The following is a 27,967-nucleotide window of genomic DNA, read 5'->3' as shown; positions in this document are numbered from 1 at the left end:
CGGGGCGGACCTTCTATTGGTTCGTCTTAAGCGATCTGAAATTTTTCAAGAGCTCATCGCATTGAGAAAAAATTAAAAAAAAAATCCGGATCAATAATAAATGAAAGATGCATTGAGAACAATAGAGGGCGGTGGTATAGGACCGGAAGCACGAATTGGTCGACATTAGGATGGACGAGCTACTGAACGATGTGGTAAGTGCGGAAAATCAAGCAGGTCAAGGCGGGGCAGAGTCCGAGAGACTGGTCACGCCCGAAGACGTTATGACCATATCTTCCTTGGAACAGCGGACTTTGAATCCTGATTTGTTTCTATATAAGGAATTGGTGAAGGCACATCTGGGTGAGAGGGCTGCCTCTGTGGTCGGAATGCTGGTTGCACTGGGCAGATTGAGTGTTCGGGAGTTGGAGGAGAAGATAGATGGCATGGATACGGAGAGCATCAAGACCACGTTAGTGTCATTGACGCAATTGAGGTGTGTTAAGTTTTTGCAAGAAACAGCGATTTCCGGGAAAAAAACCACCTATTATTATTATAACGAGGAAGGAATTCATCTTTTGCTTTACTCAGGGTTGATTATTGACGAAATTACATCTCAAATGCGTGTTGACGATGAACATAAGCAATTAGTTGCACAAATCGTACAAAACGTCATATCATTAGGCTCCCTGACTGTCGAGGACTATTTGAGTAGCGTCACATCAGAATCCATGAAGTATACCATTTCGTCACTCTTCGTGCAATTATGTGAAATGGGATATCTTATTCAAATATCGAAATTACATTATACTCCGATTGAAGACCTGTGGCAATTCTTATTCGACAAGCATTATAACACAATCCCCAGAAACTCTCCCTTATCGGATTTGAAGAAAAGATCTCAAGCGAAGATGAATGCAAAGACCGATTTTGCAAAAATTTTGAGTAAACCAAACGACCTTTCACAAATCTTAACCGTTGACACCAAGACTTCATTGAGGGTCGTTAAGTCTACGGTCTCCTTAACTATTAATTTAGATAGGTTTATGAAGGGTAGAAGATCCAAACAATTGACCAATTTGGCCAAAACGAGAGTCGGATCCATTACAGCTCAGGTTTACAGCATTGCATTAAGACTCACAGAGCAAAAATCTCCCTGCATTATAGATCCATTAACTCAAACAGGTCTTTTACAGGATTTAGATGAGGCAAAATCGTTTCAGGAAGAACTAGAGCTCATTGAGGAAAAGACGCCAGGTTTAACCTTTAACGCTATTGACTTGGCAAAGCATATCCCTAAAGAATTGGACCTGCGCGGCAGCTTAGTAACCAAGAAGCCCTCTGACAATAAGAAACGTTCCGGTTCGAACTCCGCTCAACCACCAGCAAATAAGAAACTGAAAACTGAAGATGGATTTGCCATTCCTGCGCTACCTGCTGGCATACTCAAATCTGTTCCAGATAGTGAAGAAGGAGAACAAGGAGGAGAACAAGAAGCCGAGGACGACGATGAATTGGATGCAGATATGGAAAATCCGCACTCAGCTTCGTTAATAAATAGCCATTTGAAAATCTTATCATCATCAAATTTTCCATTCCTAAACGAAACAAAACCAGGTGTTTATTATGTTCCGTATAGTAAATTAATGCCAACTTTAAAGTCATCTGTTTATGAATATATTATTGCCTCCACACTAGGTCCATCCGCTATGCGTTTGAGCCGTTGTATTCGTGATAACAAGCTAGTCTCTGAAAAAATTATTAATTCAACTGCATTGATGAAGGAAAAGGATATAAGATCGACATTAGCATCTTTGATTAGATACAACTCGGTGGAAATCCAAGAAGTTCCAAGAACTGTCGACAGATCTGCTTCAAGGGCAGTTTTCTTATTCAGATGCAAAGAAACACATTCCTGCAATTTCATGAAGCAAAACTTGGAGTGGAATATGGCAAATTTGCTTTTCAAGAAGGAAAGATTAAAACAAGAAAACTCCACCTTATTAAAAAAGGCAAATAGAGATGATGTTAAGGGAAAAGAGAATGAGCTTTTACTACCAAGCGAACTGAATCAATTAAAGATGGTCAATGAAAGAGAGCTAAATGTTTTTGCACGTTTGTCGAGACTATTATCACTTTGGGAAGTTTTCCAAATGGCATGATTTCAAAGCATTCATTATTTTGAAATAGACGTATTTAATTTATACTGTTGATAAACTTCATTTATCAGCTTTTTAGGTATACAAAAAAATAATAAAAATTATCAAAAAATACGGTTTTCAATTTCGGTCGAAGTGCTAGATTACTTCTCTATATAACTGATGATCCTATTTGTCTTATCCATCTAAAAGCACTCTTTTAGTGCATTCACCACAGTTTTGTTCCAAGGACACAGGAACACACTTCTTTGCACGCTTCTCAAATTTTTACTTTCACAGTATAGTTTACTCATCTCCTCTGCAGTGACTTTATTCTGACCGTTAGAAGCTATTTTACGCTGAATATTTTTATTCAATCTATTCCAGACCTCGAGATTATTGGGGAAAAAATATGCGCTTCTTTGCCATGTTTGTTTACAGGTGTCATCATTATAAAGTCTTTTCGTTATCTCTTCTATCAGATATGGTGCATCTTTGTGTTTATCCGCTATCAGACTGGACAATGGCAAGGCCTTCAATTCATTTACAATAATGCTTAAATCTTCACGCTTGTCATCCAGAATTGACATAGCTGCAATGGTTAGTGTTATTAACAAGTCTGCCCCTTTTGCGGTTATATATTCTGTTAGTTCTTGTAGGGCAATTTCCTTCGCATCATTTTCACCTACATCATAAAGTACCTTAGCGATCAAAATCACCAAATGCTTAGATTCCTTCGAAATTCTTAGCAACTCTTGAAATTGTCTTAATGTTTGATCAAAATCATTCAGGAAAAAATAACTCAATCCTAGAGAAATATGATTCGATATCTTTGTTCTTAATGCTTTTTTGTCACTGGATTCGGATATAATACCTTGAGACAATTCTGCATTTTCAATGGAGAGTTCAAAATGCCCCAGACCTAGATGAATACGGGCAAACTGTCCCTTGATGATACCAAAATTAAATAACTCTTTTTCGTCTTGAGTTTTTTCAAATCTTTTCTCCAATATTCCTGCGAGTTGGTCAGCTAACTTATTAGCAGGCTCGTAATGGTGTAACCTTTCAAAGGTTAACAGAGCACACTGAATAGCGAACGGATTTTCAGGGCTTTTCTTGAAGAACTGATCCAGAGCTATTGAAACAGTGGTTAGTTTTTCTACTGTTTCAATATCTCTTTCGTCATCACCGTTGTCAATATGATTTTCAAGTACACTTTTAGCATATAATACTTGGGCGGCCTTTGAACTACCATTGGATAATATGTAGGAGTGTGCAAACAATTTAGAGCTTTCGACAATATTCCCTTGTTGTTCAAGTATTAAAGCCATTCCTAACCAAGGAGATGAATCCTGTGGCGCAAGGCTTTGTAACTTATTGAGAACTTGCTGGGCAAACTCAGCATCATTTTTCTTCAAGCCCAGCATAGCCAAGTTGAACCAAATATCGGTCGCTTTGGGCTCCAAAGCAGTTGCCTTAATGAAACAATGTTGTGAAACACGAAAGTTTATATCCATAGTTGCTATACCCAGTCCAATCCAAGTTTCGCTTGTATTGGATTGTAGTTGAATCGATTTCTTGAAAGCAAAAACTGCAGCATCTCTATAATGAGAATCTTTCAAAGTAACAAATGCGGTAAGCTCAGAGATACCAATATTATACCAGTATGAAGCTCTAATTGTTCCTGCGGCATCTGACATGCTTTGATTGGAAACACTGTATTTTGAAGCCAATATCAAAAATTTACATGCAATGGATACATTATCGTCAGTAGTACTATCCAGCAAGGTGTCAATTTTAATATTGTCGATGGAATCAACTTCTTTAGTTTCAGTAAGCCCAGAAATTTGGAAAATTGATACTAGTGATTCAACAGGTAAAGTATCAACCTTGGATTCTATCCAAATGAACAGTCTCAAGACTTGTGAAAGGCAAATCCAAATCTGCTGGTTTGTGCATTGCAACTCGGTGATTATTATCCTAATCCTTTCAATAGTATCGTTGGCAATTGCTACTGATTTCATTAAAAACCCCTGTGAATATAAATCCAAGGAGTATTTTACAAGCACATCCACCAAACCAATCTGGAAAGATTCTTCGGTAGCCACTTCTTGGCACACTTTTTCTAGCGTCTCCAAACTTTCAAGATATTCACCCATGTCACATAGTGATAGAGCTTTGAAATATCGCGCATAAGTGTGTGAAGCTTGTAATTCAATGGCCTTATCGAAGACTTTAATTGATGCTTCTATACGACCACACGCATGGTATGCTTGTCCCAGACCTACCCATGACTCAACATCATTGGGGTCAACGCGTAAAGCAGATTGAAACCACTCAATAGAGTCACTTTCTTCTTGCTTTTCCAGGTGAGCAACCCCAACGACTCTAAATGGCCAATTGTTCGAACGTAATTCTGCCTTGGCCTTTTCGCCTTTGATCAATCTTGAAGCAATGGAAGAGGCGGCTTGCCAATTGGGCTTGCTTGCATATGTCTCTGTAATATATTTTGCAGCCGTATAATCACCTGCATCCAGATCAAACGCTTTGAAGTAACATTTGAAAGCTCTTGAATGATCTTTATAATAGTGACAATAGATATCACCCAGCGTTGAGAAACCAGGGGCAAAAGTGTCCAAGATCTTGATACTTTGAATTAGTAGTTTGAATGCAAACTTGATATTTTCTTGATTTTCATCGTCAAGTGAAGCATGTTTCATTAGATATACTTTTGCTTGCCTCCATAAGTTCAATGCTCTGAAATCAATCGAACGCAAATCCATACCTTTGATAGCCTTGACCACCCCGTCTAGGCCAATCAGAGCTTCTTCCATGAAACCCATATGTGCTTTACTCCACGATAGTTCAGACAAAACTTCCAAGTTATCAGGAGATTGTTCATGCACTTCGGTCAATAAAGTCATTGCCTCCTCCCAGTTCTTTCTTTCAATGAAAATTATACCCTTACCCATTTTTGCTTGTATATTGTCAGAATCACCAGATAAAATGTTGTCGTATAATCTCAACGCAGCATTATGATCTTTTGGAGCATCAACGTATGTATAAACAGTTGCCAGATCCAGAGAAAACTCTCTTTTAGTTAATGGCAAATAAACTCCCAAATCCTTAATGTTATAAGCGATTAATGAAATTCCCGTTTTGATGTACGGCAAAGATGCTTCGTATTCCTTGGTGAGCAAATAATACTGACATAAAATCCGATGTGCCAAAATATTATTTTTGCACTTTACGATATTTTCTGTTAATGCAGTTACAACTTCATCTTCCAATAAACCGATTTCCATATCATCGAAATCTTCTTCGTCATCTTCTTTTGGCTCATTTTCATTTTCATCTTGATCCTTAATTACATGTTCATCTGTATTCTTGACATCTGTTTCCTTATTTCTCTTGTCATGGCTTTCAGTCGGTTGATTAGTGGCTTCCAAACTCTTGATATCATATTTTGATAGTTTTGAAAAAACCCAAGAATAAAGAATCATCGCTAAAGGATCTTTAGGAAACTTCTTAAAATACTGTAATATCAGCATGGCATCCATGTTGTCCAGATCTTCGTAATCCTTCCACTCAAAAAATTTCTGCCAGGCAAGTAAAGACTGGTGATCTACAAGAACCATGTCTTCAACCATGTCTTTGACTTTCATGAAGAAACCCTTCTTCACATCTAACGGCATAGATTTTAGGACTTTGATTCTATATTCCAACCACTCATTTTCGGTGTCACTTCTCAGTTGATCATCGGTGAGAATATTTACTAATTGGTTGTATAGCTGATCAATTTCTGAGTTTTTAATGATTTCCCAGGAGAATGAGTTTAATTTAATCTGATAATCTGGATCACTGGCTTTTAGTCTTAATCTATTCTGACTAACGGCCTTACCAATTTCTGTGACTTCTGTATTGGACAAAATTTTTATGAGATTCAATAAGGCGTCCTGTGGTGTAGCTAAATGACGACCAATGGTTTCGGCCATTAAAGATCCGGGTTTCAAATGCTCATAAAAGGCCTTCCTACAGTCTGTATGAGTTTTCTTTAAAAGCTTTATGTCATTTATCAGCTCTACTTGAGACTGCTCCTGCTTCAAAAGAATATCGGCATATTGGCCACATAAATCAAAATATTCATCATACGAAAGTATATTTGGAACGGCCTCGGTGGTCTTGAATAAGAGGAAAAGACCCTTCCATGCTAAAAGGTTGTCAGGGGCCAATTTGGTAGCGGATATATAATGGGCAGTGGCACTCTCCAAATGACGATTTGAGTTGCCTTCATTACTAGGTGGAAGACTCGAAAACGCTTTGCCTAAAAAGATATGTGCAAAGTAATTGTCAGGGTCTAATTTAAGAACTTCTTCAGAAATTTCAATGGTCTCTTCGTAGTCCCGTCTCGTCAATTCTAGCTTGGCTTCTTTCAACAGTTGTTTGACGTCCGACATTGCAGTATACTCTCTTTCTGTGTCTTTCTTCCTTCCCGTTTGCACTTTTCTCAACTAATATGTCTCGTTAACTTTGAATTATTTTCATCTTCATTTTTTTATATAATTCACATAATTAATAATTAAAAACAAAGTAAAGAAAAGAACCACCTCCGATCAAGAAATGAGCAAATTCTAAATAAAGATGAACCATAGTGAATCGCTAACGTTCAATCAACTCACGCAAGACTACATAAATAAACTCAAGGATGCATTTCAAATGCTAGATGAAGATGAAGATGGGATTATTAGTCGGAAGGATCTTGCCAAAATGTATGCTACCTTGGGAAAGACATTGACAGACGAAGAATGGTCCAAAATGGTACCCAGTAATGAAAATACCACAAAGGAGGTTGGTGTAGAGGGTGTGAGCTTCCCCATTTTTTTATCTATTATGGGAAAAAACCTGTCACAATTTCCCGAACGTGAAGAATTAGAGAAAAGCTTCAAGTCACTTAGTGGGAAAGATGATTTAAACATTCCTCTCAATGAGGTGATTGAATCGTTAAAGGAGGCGGGCTTTGAAAATCCTGAAGAAGAATTTGCTAAACTTCTGAAATTGTTTACTACAAATCAGCAAAGCACTGATGAGAAAACCTTTCGAGGTAAGCTTTTCTTGGATTCAATCACCGATTAAATATTCTATATATACATACGAACATAAAAAAAGAAGAAAAAAGGCAGCAGACAGCTCCCCTTTCTTCTTCTTTCATTCATTTTCGTAGCACTACTACAAAAAACATTAGCCTGGCTTTTTCATCCAGTTAATTGCATTACGGAATAAATCGTTCTTTATGGTTATAATAATATACAAACAAAACAAATACACACAAGGAAAAATGCAAATGCAATCACAAATCCACAATAAGTTCCTCCACACTCCAATCCTCGAAGGAACCATCTGGCAAATATCTTCTGATGACCAAAGGAATTTTCTTTTCAGCCAATTCCTTCATGGCAATACGCAATGGATCAGTTTCACCTTCCAAGTCTACAAAAACTGGGGCATTCATGGAAATTTGCAGAGCTCTTGTACCCAAAATTCTTGCTCTTTCATACTTGGTCATATATGGGGTAGTGGCTCTTTCTTCCTTTGGAATAGCCTTTTCCTTAAGTGTCTTTCTTCTTATTTGCTCTTGCTGTTGGAAATCTTCTGGTCCATTACCACCAGTGACAATGGTCTTACCATCCGCATCAGTGGCTTCACCCTCCTTGAATTGTGGTTTTTCTCCGTAGGTCTCTTCATCAGAGAAATGCTCTACATCAAAATCTTCGAAGTTCTCATTACCGTCGTTAAACCTATATTAGAGTGATAAAGTTAGTAAATAAAAGCCGAGAAACCCCACAGTATCCTTTCATTGTAAGTTTACATACGCCTCTTCGTAGTCAGACATCCTCACTTGTAGCTCTAATCCTTGTACTGTTATTTCAATATGAATCCAATTTAGCCTTTCTTTAAGGTTGTAGTGGATGCTTTAGAGTATTTTTTATTTTTTTTAAAAAATAAAATTTTTTTTCAATGAAAACTCACCTTCTACGAAAGCTCATTGCATTTAATCCTTAACTACAATAGGAAGAGGTGACTACTACAAAGGGTGATTAGGCAGGGTTAAGGCTGTTACGCGTGCATACAAATGGGCAAATTGGTCGGAGATAATGGGAATAAGTCTCCATGTGAAATCGAACGAGAGCCCATGGCAATGTCACGATCTCAGAGCACCGATTCTTTGAATAGTTTGAATTCTACCAGGAGCTCATCGAGCAACAGGCCAAAAACGTATTTTTGTGACTATGACGGCTGTGATAAGGCATTCACGAGGCCTTCGATCTTAACTGAGCATCAATCGACCGTTCATCAAGGTTTAAGAGCATTTCAGTGCGACAGTTGCGCAAAATCGTTTGTTAAGAAGAGTCATCTAGAGAGGCACTTGTTTTCGCATTCTGATACGAAGCCATTCCAATGTTCTTATTGTGGCAAGGGAGTGACAACTCGACAGCAATTGAAGCGCCATGAAGTTACGCATACCAAATCTTTTGTTTGTCCCGAAGATGGATGCGATCTCCGATTTTATAAGCATCCTCAGTTAAGGGCTCATATTCTATCCGTCCATCTACACAAATTAACCTGTCCCCAATGTGATAAAAGTTTCCAGAGGCCCTACAGGCTAAGGAATCATATCTCCAAACACCATGATCCTGAAGTAGTAAATCCTTATCAATGTACTTTTGCTGGCTGTTGTAAAGAATACCGTATATGGTCGCAGTTGCAATCACATATTAAGAACGACCATCCTAAACTGAAATGTCCCATTTGCAACAAGCCTTGTGTGGGGGAAAATGGTCTACAGATGCATATGATCATTCATGATGAATCTTTGGTGACTAAGAACTGGAAATGTCATATTTGTTCTAATACATCTTTCTCAAGAAAACACGACCTTCTCACTCACTACCAGTCAATGCATACGGATGAGGATGTTCCCTTAGAATTGAAATATAAGGCCCCCGATATTCAACAATTAGTTCAGGAGCAAGGGATTCATCTTAGCGACGAAGACGTCACCAGCGAACAAGATAGTGGCAAAATATCCAATAGGTTAAGGAAACGAAGAAAGCTCAATGAAAATAACAACTTCATCTTTTTGCAAAATGAAATAAACCTAGAAAAGCAGTTAGAGTTTGGTGAAGATGGGTTGAATCTTCTACTGAATTCTGTTGGAAGAAAGCACAAGTGTTTTTACAATAAATGTTATAGAACTTTCAAGACAAAGGAAAAATACGATAAACATATAGATAAGCATAAAATACATGAACTGAAACTGAAAATCCTACAAGAAAAAGAAGGTAAGGAAATGATAGAGAATAGTGACGAAAACCAGCGGGACCTGAAACCAACTACAATACTGAGTGAGAAATAAACTCTTTTGTTTGTATATTACCAAAACTAAATAGATATGCTTACTTTCCGTAGACTCAACATATATATGTTTATATATTCAACTTGAAATGATAGAAATACTAAACTGTAGAAGGTAAATATTATTGTAAAATGGCGCTTTGACCCTAATACGTTTTATTTTTTTATTTGATTTGTTGCTACTGAATTTTTTCTGACTTGTCTATTCTTCCATTATACTCTCTTTTTTTATCACAATTTACAGAGAAAATTCCCCTTTTCAACTTTCTTTAGAAAGATTCATATCACTCATGAAAAATACTAAATCATCATCTTGATCATCATCTTCATTATGCATTGTGTTGCCTCCATCAGTCCCATTAGGATTGTTGTTATTGCTATTGCTTCTATTGCCATTATCCGTTAATTTATTCGCAGGCTTGTGGAACTTCGCTTGGGCTTGGAAGGGTGCAGTGGTTGGTTGAGAGTAGTAGTATGGTTGTCTGATCGGTATCCTACTTTTGATGAAAGAACTCGAAATACTGTCTATCGATCTTGGAGATATTGAACTTTTAAACTTGATGGTACTGTTTCCCATTTGATTTAGCAAATGGTCGTCCTCGTCATCTTCTTCTTCGTGATGATATGAAGTACTCTCACCGCCAAAGATAGGAGGTAGCCCCGACATTCCTTGCCTGTTCACATTCTTATCTAAAGAGTTCCTTCTACTATTGAAGGCACTAGTAGAAGAATTTCCCCCACCTCTCGCAACTAAATGGTTGGCAGTGGCACCTTGAGACATTCTTGAATTCAATGACCCGTAATGCATCGAAGGTGATATGGAAGGCAAGGGGGAATGAGAGTCTGACCTACCTCTATGGTATGTATGGTTTGGATCCATAGATAAACTTACAGTTAAATCCTCACTCAATAGATCATTACTCGGTTTCAAGCTTTGATATCGAATTAACGAATCAGATATATTAATATTGGGTTGATTGCTACCATTAGTCTTTTTGATGGTTAAATCGGGTTTTTCTTCCAATAATTTAACAAAATCCATTAAGTCATCCTGCGACTCTTGCAGTTGTAATGGACTCTTAACAGCTCTTAACAATTTTTCTGTATTTTCTGTCGTTTTGACGCTTGAGTGACGGCGGATATTCCCAAATGAGGAAGAGTATTTTGAGGTACTTCCCACGCTAGTACCCTCAATATTCATTTGAGGTCCAGAATTGGAACTTATACTCGGTCTATGGATGGGTAACTGGTTGAAAATAGATGAATTAGAAGGATTTCTGCTCGTGCTTTGACTTCCAATAGAACCGACTTTAAATGGTTGAACAGGCCTTGCTATTGAATACACTTTCTTCTGCCAAGACTGTGGTTCAAAGGAATTGGCTCTTGTACATGGAGAAAGCGAGAGAGATCTACTCTCAGGTATCCGTCTTTGTTGTTGATCATGCTGTTGTGCCTGCTCTTGATTCTGTTCTACTGTTTGTTGTTCGTTTTGTTCTAGCTGCTCTTGTTGTGACTGCTGTTTTGGTTGTTCCGATTGCTGTTGTGGTTGTTGTGAGTTACGTGAAAGGATTACATGTCGGTTTGAAAATGAATCGTCGTTTGTATTGCTAATTTCAAATTTCCAATCACGCCTATACGATACTGACACTCTCAAAAGCCCAAATTTGGTCCACACTGGTGTAATTTTTTTCTGATCTAAGTGAGCAGGTAGGTTAGATTCATTTAGTGTATTTGAGTAAGTGTTAATAACCGGTTTGCTTAATCCTATTCTTCCCTTTGATAAAATTGGTTTGGATCCGTCAAGAATACGCGTCCGAATGTTGACTACCGGATCTGCTACTGATATTGAGTTGGCAATACTTTCATTCTGTGGACCACTATAAGTTTTGATTAGTGACTGATACAACTCTGTCGTGGGCAATAACTGTATTAAAGTAAACAAATAACGGAAAAGAAGAACTAACTGTTTGGAAAGCTCAGTAACATCTGTCCCATCTCCACTATGCGACTTGAAAGTTGGGGAAGAGTTGTCTAATTCTATAAGCCACCGTTCCATTACGATTTCCTGTTTCTTGGTTCCCTTGCAAACATTCCATAAATGACCTTCATGGTCTTTTAACCTTACTAAATGAGACGGATTCAACTGCCTTAAGTCCAAGTATGTCTCTACCACTAAGGGTGGCAAATTTGTTTGACCGTCATAATCAGACCATTCCGATATTATCTCGGGCAGCTCACTCACTAATTCTGTGTGATCTTCAAACCATGTATCGTCAAATAAAGGTATATTCTCTGTAGAAGATTGGTATCGGCTCGATTCTGTAGAACATATTAGCAATGTTGCTTTCAAGAAAAAACTATCTATCAATTGAAGAACTTCTTTCTCGTTATCCAGATTGGCAACCATGATTCATACTACTCGATCGAGCTGTATGTCTATTATTTTGTACAACACCTCTTTTCGAAAGCGTAAATGGGATGCACTTTATTCCCGTAAAGTTGGCTCTATAACTATGTGACAGAATGGGAATCTCCACACCTTTGTTGTGCTTTTTTTCTCTATCTTTACCTGCCGCTGTTTACTTGGCTAAAGATCTAAATCCAAGCGAACTAAACAAAAAATAAGGATACTAACTGCCTGTATTACACAAATGGCTCTCTATCCTCTTCTATTACGTACGTTACAGCCCTTTTGCCACTCGTTCCAACGTGCCTTGCCCCTTTGGTAACTTTTGTCTCTCACTTTCACGTGTGTTCCCTTTATTTCTTTAGTTTCGTTTTCGCTCTCGCTCCTCAAAACGATAGTAATAGACACAGGTATACGAATTCGAATGTTTTATTAACAGTAGAAAAAATATACATATAAAAATATATAAATATATAAAAATTAAAGTGAAAAAAGAACCGGAAAGAAGAAGGAAACGTATTCATGGTGTGTGCTTAAAGTCTTTTTCATGAATCGTCTTCGTAGGCGTCCCATAAATCGTAGAATAGATCCAACAAGCAGCCGGAACTCCAGGCTTGTGTGGGGCTAGAATCATTGCATAGTTCACCATCCTTATTAGTTAGCTCAGTTAACCCTGTCCATACGCTATCACGAATCCATTTTCTGTGGCCTTTCAATCGGTAGTACAGTTGTTGGTACAAGTACGAGGACGGTTTTTCCTTGGCTGCGTTTTGGCAACGAGCGTTAGTTTTGAAGTGAAAGTGATGGAACGCTCTTAGGAAGTAACCATAGAGCCAGACCCACTCAGGGCCTTGATGGTAATTTCTTCCCTTTGAAGTAGCGAAATCCTCGGAATCTTCTCCATTGTTATAGTACGGGCGGTAATTATAGTCACTTGGATCCAAAGTGCGCATACCCACGGGTCCCCTTAGCACTTCGTCCGCAATAGTAATCGCTTTGATGGCGTGTTCGGGGACAAATAATTCTGGTGCCACAGTCATGGCAATGGCAAAGTTTGGTCTTAACTGATAATCTTCGTAAGGTTTTCCTGACTTGTACAAGTCTCTATAGATGCCTCTTCTGTTAACGCCTGATTTGACCTCCACATCATACTCCGCATCCTTAGTTGGATCTTCTGGTACATAGTACTTTTTCTCGAAATTGTCTTGAACCAATTGATTCCAGCCAGTGAAGCTGACTTTGTCACCGTCTTGTGTCTCTACATCTGTGAACTTAAATAACCCTTTTTCCTTTAGTTCAACAACAAATCTTAAGGCACTCTTCAGAAGGCCGTTGATTTCTATAGCGGCCCCATCCCTAGGAGTCCCAGGTATGCCTACAGAGCCGGCTTTGTCACTTTCACCCATTTTATCCATCCAGGTGCCACAATTGTATTGAGATCCACCGTGGATCAACCCAGTAGACCAATCCACGTGTATTTCAACATCAAACCCCTTATCAGTCATAACACGATCTAGATTGGGACCCGCATTGGCTTCTCTATATTTAATTCCCTTGGCATGCCTACTCAAGATTTCGTAAACGATCTCTTCTAGGCTACTAGAGTAACTAAATGCTCTTGTATCATCTACAGGAATGTAAGTGTCGTCCAATGGGAATCTTCTTGTTACTCGATCCTGCAAAATTTTTTCACCATTTGGAACAATATGAATATAATCTTGTACAGCTTGTAAGAAAAACCACGCAGCATCACGAGCATTATATCTTGGGTTTCTACCTGCATCTAGTAGATTTGGAATCAAACCATGCTTCAATGTTTTGGCAAACGCTAGTATGTGCGCCTTTGCTTCATCGAACCTACCAGTGGTCAATAAGATACCTCTTAATGCAATAAAAACATCTCTACCCCAACATCTCATGTAATTCACGCTAAAATGTGGTAAACCTGCAGCCATGGAGGGAACGTTCTCTCCTGGTAAAATGGAGGTTGATTTCATTCTAGAAATCATTTGAATAGACGTCATTGATAAACTTTGTACAAACAACGTAGATTTACCAATATTATCGGACATCAACTGGATAGCTTTTAAACGACAACATCCATAAAGAATACCTATAACCAGGGCAAAATAACTTGGTACCAGGTAACTTGGTAATTTTTTGACTCTATCAAATCTAGAACGCAACCAGTTTTGTACCTCAATGATTCCTGTTTCATCATTGTAGTAATTTAGTCTGCTTGCAGTATAATCTAAGGCCCAATGGCCATTTCTTAAATTTGCACTCAAGGGATGAGCCAAATCGTTACAAAACATAAGCTTTCTCAAGACGGAGACCCAACCTTGCAATCCGCAATAAACAGGTTTGCCGAAACCAGGAATATCATAAGCACCGCCTTCGCCAGCGCTAACATCGTATTCTTCGGGTTCACTACGGTACAGGACGGAATTTATGGATTCTAAAGTCAATTTTGAGGTCGCTTTTAGGGCACCTGATCTTATGAAATGGTCCAAAGACTCATCCACGCCATTCTGTTGAGTTTCAAAAATGGCGATAGAACCTTGAGGGAATTCGTYGGGTAATTTGATGGTGGAGAGCTTCTTTACGTGATCATAAGAGATCTCAAACCCTTTGAGCTCTTTTAATTTTGTGGAAATACCTCGGATTACTTTGTCATCATCAGGAACCTTATCGCCAACTCTTTCCAAAGCATATGAAAATTTTAAAGAGCACTGCGATTGGTTTAGTACCACGGGGGGTAAAGTCTCATTGGAATCGCCGTTATTGGAAAATTTCATTCTGGCGATTAAATACCATCCTTTTCCTGATTTAACATCCATTCGATGAAAGGTGATATATTGTCCTTGGTGGTGAACATGCATTTCTGAATCTTCGATATCATATTCATTTTGGCCAATATTTGTCCTGATTGAGTTCAAAGTGGCCTTAACTTTAGTAATCCCTGCAGAAGAACTACCGGTAGAGGTGGAACTATCATAATGTCTTTTCTCAGTAACTAAATTCAGTAAATGCGGAAAAATCTCGTCATAACCATAAACGGATCCTATGGCAGAGGAGCAAAGCGCCACGAGCGCAGCATTGGGTAAGGTATCCTCCACTGTTCTTTTCTCAAATGGAGTCTCGTTATCGTGAGTACAGTCCATAAACAAGGCATGCGGTGGAGTGGCGGTTAGAATTTTCGGAATTATGATCTCTGAAACACATTTTAACGAGTTATCGCTTGGATCGTTGAAACAATGTTCTTCATCTAAATCGAAATCCCCCGGATACGAAAAATCGTCCATCGGGATAAATTTATAGGAGCCAATAGGTCTGCCACCATGCTTATGGACCAATCTAGATAGTTCTTCTTCAGACCAAGCTTGCATGGCTTCTCTGATTAAAGAAGAAATACCGAGTCTTTCGACAAACAGACAGTCAAGGGTTTCTGAACCGGAGAACAGCTCAGCTACGACATAAAGATTCGGATTGTATTTTCTGGCCAGATCAAGGAAATATTCACCAACGTGTAATGGGGTGGAATGACAGTTATCGATTCTGAACCCGTCAAATATTGTGGCGTTCATTTCAATATACTTGGACATTCTTTCCCACAAGTAGGGGGAATCTTCGGGGCTTTTGCCGTATCTTAATTTGACACAATCCCCCCAGACAATAACCTCTCTACGTAAGTAAGCCCTGGAATTTTGGGATGCAAAATCCACTAACGGGTTCCCGTTCCATATCCAACCGTTGTTGGCGAGGGCATAGTCTGTGCCGTCTTTCCCCTTAAACCTGGTAAAGTATGGTTCTGTTAAAGGCACCTTGGGAGTGACCGGACCCTGCTTGGGCCCGTTGTCGTCTATTCTTAAATACTTAATTCGGTTGAACAGTTGTTCAAGAATCTCGCTGACATCATCGTCGTATTCCTTATACAGGGGCAAGTTTAATTCATTCAAGATGTTCTGGGCAACAGCTAATGAGGGTTCAATGTTGCTGCTGTCTCCGTTGCTGATAAGCTTCAGGAGCTGTATAAATTTAGCCACATGGACCTTGTTTGAATTTCTTTCGCCTAGTGTGCCGAAATTGGGTTCGGTAACGTTATCTTTAACAAATGAGGCCAGTTTCACGAAGTCTGACGAGGCATCTTTAATATCTTCGGGGAACTCGAAGGTTTCGTTGGATTCGTCGTCMCAATGGTCCTTTAAGTCTTGTAGGGTTGCCTGGATGTTCAGTGCGTAGAATTCCCAAAGTTTCAACGACCCTAGAACATGCACTTTGATACCATCCATGATTTTGAAAAGATCGTCTATAGTATTCAGCTCGGTCGGGTAGCCCCAGGACTTGAGGTTGTTGCTGAAGTTGAGAAGTTCTAGATCGAGCTCAATGGCGCTGATCAAATGTGGAGCAGTGAGGTGGTTATACCCAGCTTCAGGGTGTTCGACAAGCCAAGGAGAGTTGTTTGCGGTGTGGTTAAACACAATATCGGTTAAGGAGAGCATGTTCAGGTCGCGATGCAGGTGTTTGACCAGATCTGCCACGTCTTCCGGGGACTGGAAGTGGGCCCGGTCAAACTGCAGTTGGTCATATATTGAGTACGGCGAATTTGATTCGCCTCTTTCCTGCAGAGGCGTGAAATGTACCATGTTGTAGTTTTTGGCAGCGATATTGGACAGGATGGGTTCCCAGTCGGAGCCCAGCCATTTGGACACGACACTTTGCATGGCGATCGAGTTCAAGGGCAAAAAATGATCGTTCACGTGGAGAATGGGTAAGGCGACAAAGTAGTATTTCCTAGTTGTTTCGAGCTGTTCGCTATCGTTTCTGAAGGAGAGGTAGAAGCAGTACGAGCCCGGGGCGTAAATGTCCAGGCCGATGGAGTCGTCCTTGTGGAAGCTGGAGCGGACAACTTTTTTGTAGAACTTGTCTCTTTTGAAGGGCGTTTTGTGATCTGGTGGGCAATTTGTCCACACCAGGCCATCTCTAGCGACGGGAGAGCCTGCAGATATCAACAGCTTCACCGTGTACAGCGGCTGGTCCTTGGGGGCGTCCTTGGGGAGTGGGATGGGGGGTAGTGTCAAGACACCTTTGCCATAAGAGCAGCTTGTGACGGGCTCACCAGTGTCGGACAAACGTAGCAGTAGAGTTCTGTTCATATAGCAATGATTCCTGGAGGCGATTGTGGGGTTGGATATGCTGAGAGCCAGAGAATAGTGTCTGTTAAGTGTGTGCCTCGTATATATAATCACAACAAAACCGGGGGGGTGTGGGGAGAGAATAGATAGACAGATAGATTAAGGGAGCAACGTCTCGAGAAGAATTGGCTAATTCAAGGGGTTGCTGTGACAAAAAAAACCAGAAGCTAGATGAACTTTGGTAGCGCCGCTCATAGTGACAATACAGTAGGGCTTGGTATGCAGCCCTACGTGTGGGGGTGGGGAAGAAGGAGGTGTGTGGAATATTCTGGGCCATGACCTAGCTGAAATAAGTCGGCAGCCCTAGGGTGAAGGAAGCGTCAATAGTGACCGCATGGCGGAAGACAATAGGTTAATAAAAAAGGATTCAGTAGAAGATAAAAGACAATAGAGCTACGTAAAGACATATATATATAGAAGTGACCGGAAAGGGGGGCGGGGACATGTATTCGTTACGACTCGCCTTAAAAGACCAGATGGAACAGCTGGTAGCACACGTAGAAAAACAGGATGGACCAAAAGGCGATGAAGAGGATGAGGTTGTTGGCGCCGAACTTGAAAACGTAAAGCTCCTTCAGCTGTTGCAAGTACTGGACGATGACTTTGCCCGAGAGCTTGGATTCACCCTCGGTTCTCACACCGAAAGTAAAGGGCACCTCGCCGATGGCCAGTCTGGGGTCTCTTGGCAGAGGCAGCTTGGCGAGCAGCTCAAGCGCGATCTTGAAGCCCTCCGAGTTGATGTCGCGTGGGTTGCAGTTCTCCAGGTACTTCTTCTGCAGGCCAAAGAACCCACTCATGGGGTCGGAGGCCACGGTCAAGGGTCTGGCCATCATCCTGGCGGTGGAGGAGATGACGCGTCTGTACAGCGGCCAGTCCTTGTCGATGCCAACGCCGGGAGCGTACCTGGTACCCAGGGTGAACGCGTGATCGTGTAGAGACCGGAACAGGTCAGGAACGCTCTCTGGTGGGTGTTGCAGGTCGGCGTCCATGCACACGAGGTACTGGCCCTGGGCCTCGTGGAAGCCCCTGAGCACGGCGGAGGAAAGACCGCGCTCGGTGGTCCTGACGATGATGCGCACGTTGTAGCCCTTGTGGGCCAGGCCATCGACCTCCTCGACGGAGCCGTCCTGCGAGTTGTCGTCGACGAAGATCAGCTCGGTCTTCTTGGCCATCTCGGGGCCCATACCGGCGAACAGCCGGGTGGTTAGGGGCTTGATGTTTAGCCTTTCGTGGTAGGCGGGAACGATAACGGAGTACTCAATGCTCATTGTGTGCGTGTGTGTGGCGTTGCGGTGGGGGGTGTGTGTGTGTATGTGTGATTATGAATGGTTAGGGACACGTAAGAACACTGAAAAGTTTTTCAAATACTGCGAATCCTTTGTTTTTCTTGCTATCATGCGAGGGAAATCCCGAGTACGAAAAAAAAAAGAATAATAATAATAAAATAATGAAAAATTAATACGCGGCGCGGTGCTATAGATATAATATTGTATTACAGTAGAGATATGTAGTGATGTGTGGAGAGAGGGAGAGGAACAGGAACAGGGAGAGCCTGCGGAATTGTTTCAGTTCGGCAGCTGTCTGACGTAGAGCACGTTGTTGCAGCGGATGAAGATCTCGCCCAGGACACCGTGCGAGACGCCTGCAACGAACTCCTCGGTGTCTTCCAGTTGTAGGTTGAAGTAGTTGTCCGTAGACACGAGCGTGCCCCTGTACTCGGTGTTGTTGAACTTGAGCTTGACACCCACGCGGTGGTTGACCAGGCCCTTGAGGAAGGGCTTCGGGTTTACGGGCTGCATCACGTTGCTGTCACTGGCCTCGCTCATCGTCCTGCTGTGTTGTGCTGTGCTGTGTTGCCACCGTCTGCCAAGTGCTCTTGCTCGTAGTTTGCTCTTCTTTCTCTTGCTGTTTATAAGCCGTTGGGCGAAAACAGCGGTGCGAAAAGGCGTCACCCGGCTGGTGCGATCTGGTCTTGCAGCGGTGTGTGGCCTCTGTGCGCCCTCAAGGCATGCCGGTTACTGGCAAGATGGGTGCTGGCAGGTGAACAATGGCTCACCGGATTGTGGTGGTTGTGTCTAGCACTGTTATTAGTGCTAGATGGGACATTTGTCGCTCGCGACGGCATGTTTTCGCCCTCTCGTTTGTCCCACAGGAGGAAAGTTCCAGCAAGAATAAAAGAAAAACACGTTTGAAAAAAAACACACACACACACACACAGATACTTGTTGTGATCTTCCCAGATTGAGCAAGACGCACAATTACCTGAAGTCAGCACCTAACCCGCCCGCCTGCCTCTTTTCTAGCCATGGACTTCGAGACCAATGAAGACATCAACGGGGTCCGTTTCACCTGGAACGTGTTTCCCTCGACCAGAAGCGACGCCAACAGCAACGTCGTCCCCGTCGGCTGCCTGTACACTCCCTTGAAGGAGTTCGACGAATTGAATGTCGCCCCATACAACCCGGTCGTGTGTTCCGGCCCACACTGTAAGTCCATTCTGAACCCATATTGTGTGATCGACCCTCGCAACTCGTCCTGGAGTTGTCCCATCTGTAACTCCAGAAACCACTTGCCTCCGCAGTACACCAACCTGTCGCAGGAGAACATGCCGCTGGAGTTGCAGTCGACCACCATTGAGTACGTCACCAACAAGCCCGTCACTGTGCCCCCCATCTTCTTCTTCGTCGTGGACCTGACTTCCGAGACGGAGAACCTGGACTCGCTTAAGGAGTCTATCATCACCTCGCTGTCACTGTTGCCCCCCAACGCCCTCATCGGGCTGATCACGTACGGCAACGTTGTCCAGCTGCACGACCTGTCCAGCGAGACGATTGACAGGTGCAACGTGTTCAGAGGCGACAGAGAGTACCAGCTTGAGGCGTTGACCGAGATGTTGACGGGCCAGAAGCCCACAGGCCCCGGCGGTGCTCAGTCGCATCTACCGAACAGCATAAACAAGATCACGCCGTTCTCTTTGAACAGGTTCTTCCTACCCCTAGAGCAAGTCGAGTTCAAGTTGAACCAACTACTCGAAAACCTGTCTCCGGACCAATGGTCCGTGCCCGCAGGCCACAGACCACTAAGAGCCACCGGGTCCGCTTTGAACATTGCCTCTTTGCTTCTACAAGGCTGCTACAAGAACATTCCTGCAAGAATCATTCTTTTCGCTGCTGGCCCAGGCACCGTRGCCCCAGGGCTGATTGTCAATTCAGAGTTGAAGGACCCCTTGAGATCCCACCACGACATCGACTCTGACCGCGCTCAGCACTACAAGAAGGCCAGCAAGTTCTACAACCAAGTCGCCCAGAGGGTCGCCACCAACGGCCACACCGTCGACATCTTTGCCGGCTGTTACGATCAAATCGGTATGTCAGAAATGAAACAGTTGACCGACTCCACCGGTGGTGTCTTATTGTTGACCGATTCCTTTTCCACCGCGATCTTCAAACAATCCTACTTAAGACTGTTTGCCAAGGATGAAGAAGGGTATTTGAAAATGGCTTTCAACGGTAATCTGGCTGTCAAGACAAGCAAAGACCTGAAGATTCAAGGCTTGATTGGTCATGCCTCCGCCATAAAGAAGACAGACGCCAACAACATCAGCGAGTCCGAAATCGGTATCGGTGCGACTTCCACTTGGAAAATGGCTGCTTTGTCCCCTTACCATTCGTATGCAATTTTTTTCGATATTGCCAACACCGCGGCTAATTCCAACCCAATCATGTCTGCGCCTGGTTCTGCAGACAGACCTCATCTAGCATACACTCAATTCATCACCTCTTACCAGCACTCTTCTGGTACCAACCGTATCAGAGTCACCACCGTGGCAAACCAACTTCTACCCTTCGGCACCCCCGCTATCGCAGCTTCCTTCGATCAAGAAGCTGCGGCTGTGTTGATGGCACGTATCGCCGTCCACAAGGCTGAAACTGATGACGGAGCCGATGTTATTAGATGGCTGGACAGGACTTTGATCAAGCTGTGCCAAAAGTATGCAGACTATAACAAGGACGACCCTCAATCCTTCAGACTGGCTCCAAATTTTTCGTTATATCCTCAATTCACTTACTATTTAAGAAGGTCCCAGTTCTTAAGTGTCTTTAATAATTCCCCCGATGAAACTGCATTTTATAGACATATTTTCACAAGAGAGGATACGACTAATTCTTTAATCATGATCCAACCCACTTTGACATCTTTCTCGATGGAAGATGACCCTCAACCTGTCTTGCTAGATTCCATCTCCGTCAAACCAAACACCATTCTGTTATTAGACACTTTCTTCTTTATCTTAATATACCACGGTGAGCAAATCGCTCAGTGGAGAAAGGCTGGTTACCAAGACGATCCACAATATGCCGATTTCAAAGCCCTTCTAGAAGAACCAAAACTAGAAGCCGCAGAATTATTAGTAGATAGATTTCCACTACCAAGGTTCATTGACACCGAAGCCGGTGGTTCTCAAGCAAGATTCTTACTATCTAAATTGAATCCATCTGACAACTATCAAGATATGGCCCGTGGTGGGTCTACAATTGTCCTGACCGATGATGTATCGTTACAAAACTTCATGACTCACTTACAACAAGTCGCCGTCTCTGGTCAAGCATAGAGATTATGCCCTTGTTTTTTTTTGGTTATTATTGGGCTTTTTGTATACTACAAGAAGGCTTGCCCAGTACACTGGCACATGAATTTTCTTTTGGACCTGAATAAAAAGAAATAGAAATTACCTTACGTTTTTTCTTTCGTTTTTTTGTAACATGTTCTCTTTACTACAAATATCTGTATCTATTTTTTTTCTACTTTTTATTATCATTATTATTATTATTATCTTTACATATGACTATAATGCTTCACCGACTGATTTTTCTCTCCTTATCTGCCACTGTGATACGTTAAGGCATATATATATCATCAAAACTCAAAAATAGGCATATCTAAAGTAACACCATCAAACACAATGAAATTATTCAGAGGAGACAATCTTTTACCCAAGATATTAATGACATCTTGTGCGACGGTTCCCCCTATGATAGCTGCGACAGGAGCAAATTCAATATATCTTTGATTGATAATTTGTTGCATATATTCGTCATTCAATATTGCCATAGGGACACCCAGTTTCCCACACCATGCAGCTGCTTCTCGGTTCAGTAATTCAAACCCTATCTTCTCACTACCCTCATTCAGTTCCTGTTGCAACAATGTGAGCGTTAATGGCAAAATACTGGTGACCCTTTTTAGCTGTCTTCGTGTCAATTTTTCTTTCAGGGTCGCTGTACATAGTACTTCTTCCAAAGATTTGTAGCTATTTCTGGTCTTGATACGCTCATAAAGTTTTGTTTCATCTTCTTCATCTTTCCTAGTGGTGATTTCAATGATACTTCGATTACTTGAAACAGGGCCAACGACAGTAGGCCTTATGCTCCGTAATTTTTCATCCTCTGAGACGAATTCGATMAAATCAATAAAAACGTATGCAAATAGTCCATTAGAACCAGCAACATATAACGGAATGTTTAATTTTCGGGTTAACTTGTTAACTTTAATTGCCTCATCAGCCTTCATTTCTGTGGCTACAACTAAATCGAATTGCTGGAAAAAAATCTCGTCTTTCTCGTGTAGGGCCTGCTTGTCAAACTTTAACTCTACACGAGGATTCAAGTCCTGGATCCTGTCTTTGGCAGCATCTAATTTCCATTGGCCAACATCTTCAGAGCCGACAAAAAATTGAGAGCCCAAATCTTCTTCAGTTACTCTGTGGCCATCCAATATTGTCAAATGTCCTATTCCGCTAAGTACAATACTCTTGCTGATTTCGGAGCCAATGGCTCCAAGATTAATTAGCAATACTCTTGCTGATCTCATATTGGCTTGTGCTGCCATTCCCCAAAGACGAATTTGTCTATCGTACAGCGCAATTTCATCCTCACTTAATTTTCCTTCAGTCATACTTCTCGTGGTTACAGTTACTAGTTTAGTTTTCCCAATTAACTTTTCTTCTGTTTAGGTTTGATAATTTAGAGTTAAAAATGAAAAATATATGATGTTGTTTAAGTAACCATAACACCGAGATTTTCCAAAGTTTCAATTATATACAATAGAGAAATAAAAACTTTGGCAAAAAGAAAAAAAAAAGAACAAAAGTCAACAAGGCCAACCAAACACCTTTAGTATGGATTTACTACGTATTTTGGATACGAAACCAATACCCACAATTGTCGATGCCACTACCTTGGGCATATCAGGCAACACCTCCGGTGATTATTGGCTACCAACTACAATGTCGCTTTACCAAAAGGAGCTTACAGATCAGATAGTATCACTACACTATTCTGACATTTTGAGATATTTTGAAACTTCGCATTATAAAGAGGATGTCATCCTCGAGTCTATGCGGACTATGTGTCTGAATGGTTCACTGGTAGCAACCCATCCGTACTTATTGATAGACCATTATATGCCTAAATCATTAATCACTAGAGATGTTCCTGCACATTTGGCAGAGAGTGGTGGGAAGTTCAACGTTTTGAGAGATCTTATAAACCTTGTTCAAGAATATGAAACCGAGACGGCCATTGTCTGCAGGCCAGGAAGAACAATGGATTTGTTGGAGGCTTTACTTCTGGGGAACAAGGTACATATTAAAAGATACGATGGTCATTCCATCAAGTCAAAGCAGAAGCCTAATGATTTTTCATGTACTGTTCATTTATTTCCTTCTGAAGGTTTGAAATTGGTACAGCATCCGATAAAATCTAAGGCTCGGTTTGATATGCTGATCTGTTTAGACACCACGGTGGACACAACTCATAAAGATATCCAATACATCTTACAATATAAGAGAGAGAAGAAAGGTCTTGAAAAGTATGCTCCGATTGTTAGATTAGTAGCCATTAATTCGATTGACCATTGTACTTTATTTTTCGGTAAAAAATTCGATAAGAATAGTAGAGAATACTTGGAGAATGTCACTGCAGCTATGGTAATCCTGAGGGACCGTTTAGGTACGCTACCACCGGATTTGAGACCTATTTATTCACAAAAATTACATTACTTGGTAGACTGGTTAGAAACCCCAACAGTACCGTGGCCCTTACCAGATATTTACCCATTAAAGCAATACACCTCGATGGATGTAGAAAGATCTTTGTTAACAGAAGTTCATTTCAAAAAATCAGATGACCAACTAGAAGATGCCTTTGCTAACTATTCAAAAAAAAGAGGGCGTTGTGGGCCTAATAAATCATCATCGCCTAATGCTGTTGGAATCGAGGATACTGACGCTCCATGTTTCTATTCCACCAAAAGATTGAAGAATGATTATTACACAAATCCATTGAAACAAGATATGACTCAATTAACAGGTATCACCACTGCTGACAACTCCTCTGGTGTAAATTATCATTTATCGAGTGGAATTATAACACATAAATTGATCCAGTCAATGGGGGAAATATATATGGATATTTGCTTGCAAAAACAAGAGCTAAACGACTACTCGTGTCTGAACGCTTTACAAGATGATCATTTACAATTCTTCTCGAACAAAGATGAAAAAATCGTTGAAGAATATGATGGGGCAGTACGAACGAATGGTGAAAACTTAAAAAAGTCCCACGAACTAGAAGTTGGAAGCAGCTCTAAGTTATCCCAAATTGAAACATTAGAGAAAGAAGTTGAAATTCTGAAGAAAAATTTAGCGGCTCAAGGTGAAAGATTCGCCAAATTAGAAGAATTATTCATTAAAACTATTAATCTACAAGATGAGATCGAGAAGGAAGACAGAATAAATAAATCAAAAGATACTGAAAGGGAATATATGGAACAAGAAATTAAAAGAGCAGGTGATGTTATAAGAGAAAATGGCGAAGAGACAAGCAAGCTTGGTAATAAGAGAAGAGAATTAGAAAATGAACTGAAATTGAAACTTGGAGACGCTGAGACTATCAAGGAAGAAGTGCGGGAGAAGATTTCCCTTCTAAAAGGGGAAATTAAGCTTGAAAATGATTTGAATAAAGAGTTAGTAGAACAACTGTCCAAGACAATGGAAAATTTAGAAAATTTATCAATATCAAGAGTACGTACTCAGAATGGTAATATGAAGAAAAAACCCAAAACGAAAAACCAGGTAGTATATAAGTAAATAACGTACTAAACAAAAGTCTAAGTAGTTCTTGAATAGACAGGCGAATACAATCAATTCCAGATCTTCACTGACCTGTCCCAACCACCGCTCACTAAATACTGGGAGTCGTTTGAAATATCCAAACTAATAATTTTATCAGTATGACCTTCCAGGCTTGCCACTTTCAACCAATTGTCACTACTATATACATTAATCAGATTATCATAACCACAAGATACAAGTTTTTTGCCATTATCGTCTTTTGAGAATTGAACTTTAGTAACGATGTTTCGGTGTGCCAAAATTTGGTGTACTTGACCACCGTCTCGTTGTCTTATATCCCAAACATTGATCAATCCATCACCACCACCGGTGGCTACTTGATGTCCGTTTGTTGACCAATCAACAGTGTATATGGGTTTTGAATGTCCGGTTAGAGACATCACCTTATTCCCAGATCGTATGTCCCATATCATTGCAAGGGAGTCCATTCCACCGCTACAAACAAGCGATCCATCACATTGGAAAGACAAACAGAATACCCCCTTGGCATGACCTTCTTGCAATAGAAGCTCTTGGTACGTGGAAGCATCCCAGAGCCTCCACGTCATATCGTGAGAGGCACTGCCTATAAATTGACCACTGGGATGGTACTTCAAATCAGAGACACGTCTTTCGTGCCCCACAAGGTCTCCCAATAACCGTAAGTCCCCTTCCTCGTTTAAGTATTGGAAATTTTTGATGAGTCCATCTTCTGCACATGATATTATTTGATTGTTTGATCCAGGATGCCATTGTACAGCCCCAATTTTCCCTATGTGAGAATCGAGTTTCTGTGCTAACGGTTGTAGCGTTTGAGAATTCAATATGTTAATATCACCCGCCCAGCTTCCAGTTGCGATATAATCATTATCCGGTGATAAAGAGACGGCTGATATAGGCCTAGTAGATACTAATTGAGATCCAGCAAGTTCTAAATTTGCCATACGTTCTAGTTCCGCTCGTCGACTAAGTAACTCTTCCTTTATATTGAAATTTTGGTGCCTTTGCATCTCTGCCTGTAACCTCTTTCGAGATCTCTCTAATGAGTATTTGACTAGAAATTTCCTAGCAGATATTAGCTCAGAAGTTGCTGGCGTAAAAAACTCCTCGTCATCTTCCTCGTCTTCCTCTTCGGTATTTACTTCTGCTGTATTTGAGATACCAGATGGATCAACTTCATCAGTTATCAGCGCTTCAGCCAGTCGTACCCTTCTCTGCTGCACATCTTCATTATCCACCACTTCTGGCTTCTTCAATAACAATAGTACTTTTCTCACTTCAACGTCATCTTCTGGCACCTTCTCAAGGACAGCTTGTAATCGTTCATGTGGTAACTGGCTTAATATATCAGCGGTACTTTCATTTTGTGTAACACTCTTATGTTGCAAATCCACTGGAAGATTTTCAAACGAAACACCTTTACTCATACCCCTTTTGGTCAAGTACTGTCATCGGATATGACCTTTAGTTTTGCTGTGAATTGTCAATCGGCGATCATACAGCAACCTTTTAATGACTTATTCTTCATCTTTAACATATTCGTGGCGAGTGACGTTTAACTGTCAATAGCTATAATAAGAGCATTAGGCCATTAAGTGGTATACAAGCGTTATTCCCAGTAGTAATGTGTATTATCCACCCAGCTCAAAGTTTTTCGAGATGTCGGGACTGTCAGCGTTGCTTAAGGAGAAACATATTCGCTACATTGAATCACTAGATTCCAAGAAACACAATTTTGAATATTGGCTTACGGAACATCTTCGTTTAAACGGGATGTATTGGGGGCTTACAGCCCTATGTGTGCTTGATTCTTCCGAGACGTTTGCAAAAGATGAGGTTATATCGTTTGTGCTCAGTTGCTGGGACGATAAATATGGCGCATTTGCACCATTTCCAAGGCATGATGCACACTTATTGACCACACTGTCCGGGGTGCAGATTTTGGCCACGTATGATGCCTTAGACGTTCTCGGCGAAGAGCGTAAAGCTCGATTGGTTGCATTTATTCGTGGCAACCAATTGGAGGATGGCTCATTTCAAGGTGACAGGTTTGGGGAAGTCGATACAAGATTTGTTTATACGGCGTTGAGTGCGCTGTCGATTTTGGGCGAATTGACGCCGGAAGTGGTTGATCCTGCAGTGAAATTTGTACTAAAGTGTTATAATTTTGACGGTGGATTTGGATTGTGCCCTAATGCTGAATCACACGCAGCGCAAGCTTTTACGTGCCTTGGTGCTTTGGCTATTGCGAACAGGTTAAACGCGCTAAATCATGATCAATTAGAAGAGATTGGATGGTGGCTTTGCGAGCGGCAATTACCAGAAGGTGGATTGAACGGTAGGCCAAGTAAACTACCTGATGTTTGTTACAGTTGGTGGGTTTTATCTTCACTGGCTATTATTGATAAACTGGACTGGATAAACTACGAGAAATTAACTGAGTTCATACTAAATTGTCAAGATGAGAAAAAGGGCGGAATAAGTGATAGACCTGAAAATGAAGTTGATGTTTTCCATACTGTCTTTGGGGTTGCTGGCCTAAGTTTAATGGGGTACGGTGATCTAGTTCCAATAGATCCTGTATATTGTATGCCAAGCTCCATCACAGCCAAATTCAAAAAATATCCATACAAATAGATGGGCATTGCTTGATCTTCTTCGA

General features: G+C 41.1%; 14 protein-coding genes across 14 annotated transcripts; 6 read left to right on the top strand and 8 right to left on the bottom strand.

Moving 5' to 3' along the window:
- Positions 1 to 170: 170 nt before the first annotated feature.
- Positions 171 to 2,141, top strand: RPC82 (DNA-directed RNA polymerase III subunit C82; the record flags this gene model as incomplete). Its single annotated transcript, XM_018368610.1, has 1 exon — positions 171 to 2,141. One exon carries the CDS (start codon positions 171 to 173, stop codon positions 2,139 to 2,141), a length of 1,971 nt encoding a protein of 656 aa, XP_018219190.1.
- Positions 2,142 to 2,323: 182 nt separating this feature from the next.
- Positions 2,324 to 6,574, bottom strand: SKI3 (SKI complex subunit tetratricopeptide repeat protein SKI3; the record flags this gene model as incomplete). The annotated part of the gene is made up of 1 exon (XM_018368609.1): positions 2,324 to 6,574. One exon carries the CDS (start codon positions 6,572 to 6,574, stop codon positions 2,324 to 2,326), a length of 4,251 nt encoding a protein of 1,416 aa, XP_018219189.1.
- Positions 6,575 to 6,758: 184 nt separating this feature from the next.
- On the top strand, positions 6,759 to 7,250 carry MLC2 (Mlc2p; the record flags this gene model as incomplete). Its single annotated transcript, XM_018368608.1, has 1 exon — positions 6,759 to 7,250. One exon carries the CDS (start codon positions 6,759 to 6,761, stop codon positions 7,248 to 7,250), a length of 492 nt encoding a protein of 163 aa, XP_018219188.1.
- A 214-nt stretch (positions 7,251 to 7,464) lies between these two features.
- On the bottom strand, positions 7,465 to 8,007 carry RPO26 (DNA-directed RNA polymerase core subunit RPO26; the record flags this gene model as incomplete). The annotated part of the gene is made up of 2 exons (XM_018368607.1): positions 7,465 to 7,912; positions 7,988 to 8,007. The coding sequence occupies 2 exons, from the start codon at positions 8,005 to 8,007 to the stop codon at positions 7,465 to 7,467; spliced, it is 468 nt and encodes a 155-aa protein (XP_018219187.1).
- A 240-nt stretch (positions 8,008 to 8,247) lies between these two features.
- On the top strand, positions 8,248 to 9,531 carry PZF1 (Pzf1p; the record flags this gene model as incomplete). Its single annotated transcript, XM_018368606.1, has 1 exon — positions 8,248 to 9,531. One exon carries the CDS (start codon positions 8,248 to 8,250, stop codon positions 9,529 to 9,531), a length of 1,284 nt encoding a protein of 427 aa, XP_018219186.1.
- A 258-nt stretch (positions 9,532 to 9,789) lies between these two features.
- On the bottom strand, positions 9,790 to 11,937 carry ATG13 (serine/threonine protein kinase regulatory subunit ATG13; the record flags this gene model as incomplete). The annotated part of the gene is made up of 1 exon (XM_018368605.1): positions 9,790 to 11,937. The coding sequence occupies one exon, from the start codon at positions 11,935 to 11,937 to the stop codon at positions 9,790 to 9,792; it is 2,148 nt and encodes a 715-aa protein (XP_018219185.1).
- Positions 11,938 to 12,482: 545 nt separating this feature from the next.
- On the bottom strand, positions 12,483 to 17,093 carry GDB1 (bifunctional 4-alpha-glucanotransferase/amylo-alpha-1,6-glucosidase; the record flags this gene model as incomplete). Its single annotated transcript, XM_018368604.1, has 1 exon — positions 12,483 to 17,093. One exon carries the CDS (start codon positions 17,091 to 17,093, stop codon positions 12,483 to 12,485), a length of 4,611 nt encoding a protein of 1,536 aa, XP_018219184.1.
- Positions 17,094 to 17,596: 503 nt separating this feature from the next.
- On the bottom strand, positions 17,597 to 18,400 carry DPM1 (dolichyl-phosphate beta-D-mannosyltransferase; the record flags this gene model as incomplete). The annotated part of the gene is made up of 1 exon (XM_018368603.1): positions 17,597 to 18,400. The coding sequence occupies one exon, from the start codon at positions 18,398 to 18,400 to the stop codon at positions 17,597 to 17,599; it is 804 nt and encodes a 267-aa protein (XP_018219183.1).
- A 297-nt stretch (positions 18,401 to 18,697) lies between these two features.
- SMX3 (mRNA splicing protein SMX3) lies at positions 18,698 to 18,958 on the bottom strand (the record flags this gene model as incomplete). The annotated part of the gene is made up of 1 exon (XM_018368602.1): positions 18,698 to 18,958. One exon carries the CDS (start codon positions 18,956 to 18,958, stop codon positions 18,698 to 18,700), a length of 261 nt encoding a protein of 86 aa, XP_018219182.1.
- Positions 18,959 to 19,437: 479 nt separating this feature from the next.
- SEC23 (GTPase-activating protein SEC23) lies at positions 19,438 to 21,744 on the top strand (the record flags this gene model as incomplete). Its single annotated transcript, XM_018368601.1, has 1 exon — positions 19,438 to 21,744. The coding sequence occupies one exon, from the start codon at positions 19,438 to 19,440 to the stop codon at positions 21,742 to 21,744; it is 2,307 nt and encodes a 768-aa protein (XP_018219181.1).
- A 305-nt stretch (positions 21,745 to 22,049) lies between these two features.
- Positions 22,050 to 23,087, bottom strand: AOS1 (E1 ubiquitin-activating protein AOS1; the record flags this gene model as incomplete). Its single annotated transcript, XM_018368600.1, has 1 exon — positions 22,050 to 23,087. One exon carries the CDS (start codon positions 23,085 to 23,087, stop codon positions 22,050 to 22,052), a length of 1,038 nt encoding a protein of 345 aa, XP_018219180.1.
- Positions 23,088 to 23,310: 223 nt separating this feature from the next.
- Positions 23,311 to 25,281, top strand: HDA3 (Hda3p; the record flags this gene model as incomplete). The annotated part of the gene is made up of 1 exon (XM_018368599.1): positions 23,311 to 25,281. The coding sequence occupies one exon, from the start codon at positions 23,311 to 23,313 to the stop codon at positions 25,279 to 25,281; it is 1,971 nt and encodes a 656-aa protein (XP_018219179.1).
- A 53-nt stretch (positions 25,282 to 25,334) lies between these two features.
- PRP4 (U4/U6-U5 snRNP complex subunit PRP4) lies at positions 25,335 to 26,732 on the bottom strand (the record flags this gene model as incomplete). Its single annotated transcript, XM_018368598.1, has 1 exon — positions 25,335 to 26,732. One exon carries the CDS (start codon positions 26,730 to 26,732, stop codon positions 25,335 to 25,337), a length of 1,398 nt encoding a protein of 465 aa, XP_018219178.1.
- A 232-nt stretch (positions 26,733 to 26,964) lies between these two features.
- On the top strand, positions 26,965 to 27,942 carry BET2 (Rab geranylgeranyltransferase BET2; the record flags this gene model as incomplete). Its single annotated transcript, XM_018368597.1, has 1 exon — positions 26,965 to 27,942. The coding sequence occupies one exon, from the start codon at positions 26,965 to 26,967 to the stop codon at positions 27,940 to 27,942; it is 978 nt and encodes a 325-aa protein (XP_018219177.1).
- Between the last annotated feature and the right edge of the window lie 25 nt (positions 27,943 to 27,967).

This window comes from Saccharomyces eubayanus, chromosome XVI (assembly GCF_001298625.1).
Source record: "Saccharomyces eubayanus strain FM1318 chromosome XVI, whole genome shotgun sequence".
NCBI classification, from domain to species: Eukaryota; Fungi; Ascomycota; class Saccharomycetes; order Saccharomycetales; family Saccharomycetaceae; genus Saccharomyces; species Saccharomyces eubayanus.
Note: the sequence above shows the minus strand (reverse complement) of the source record. Positions and strands in the feature narration are given on the sequence as shown.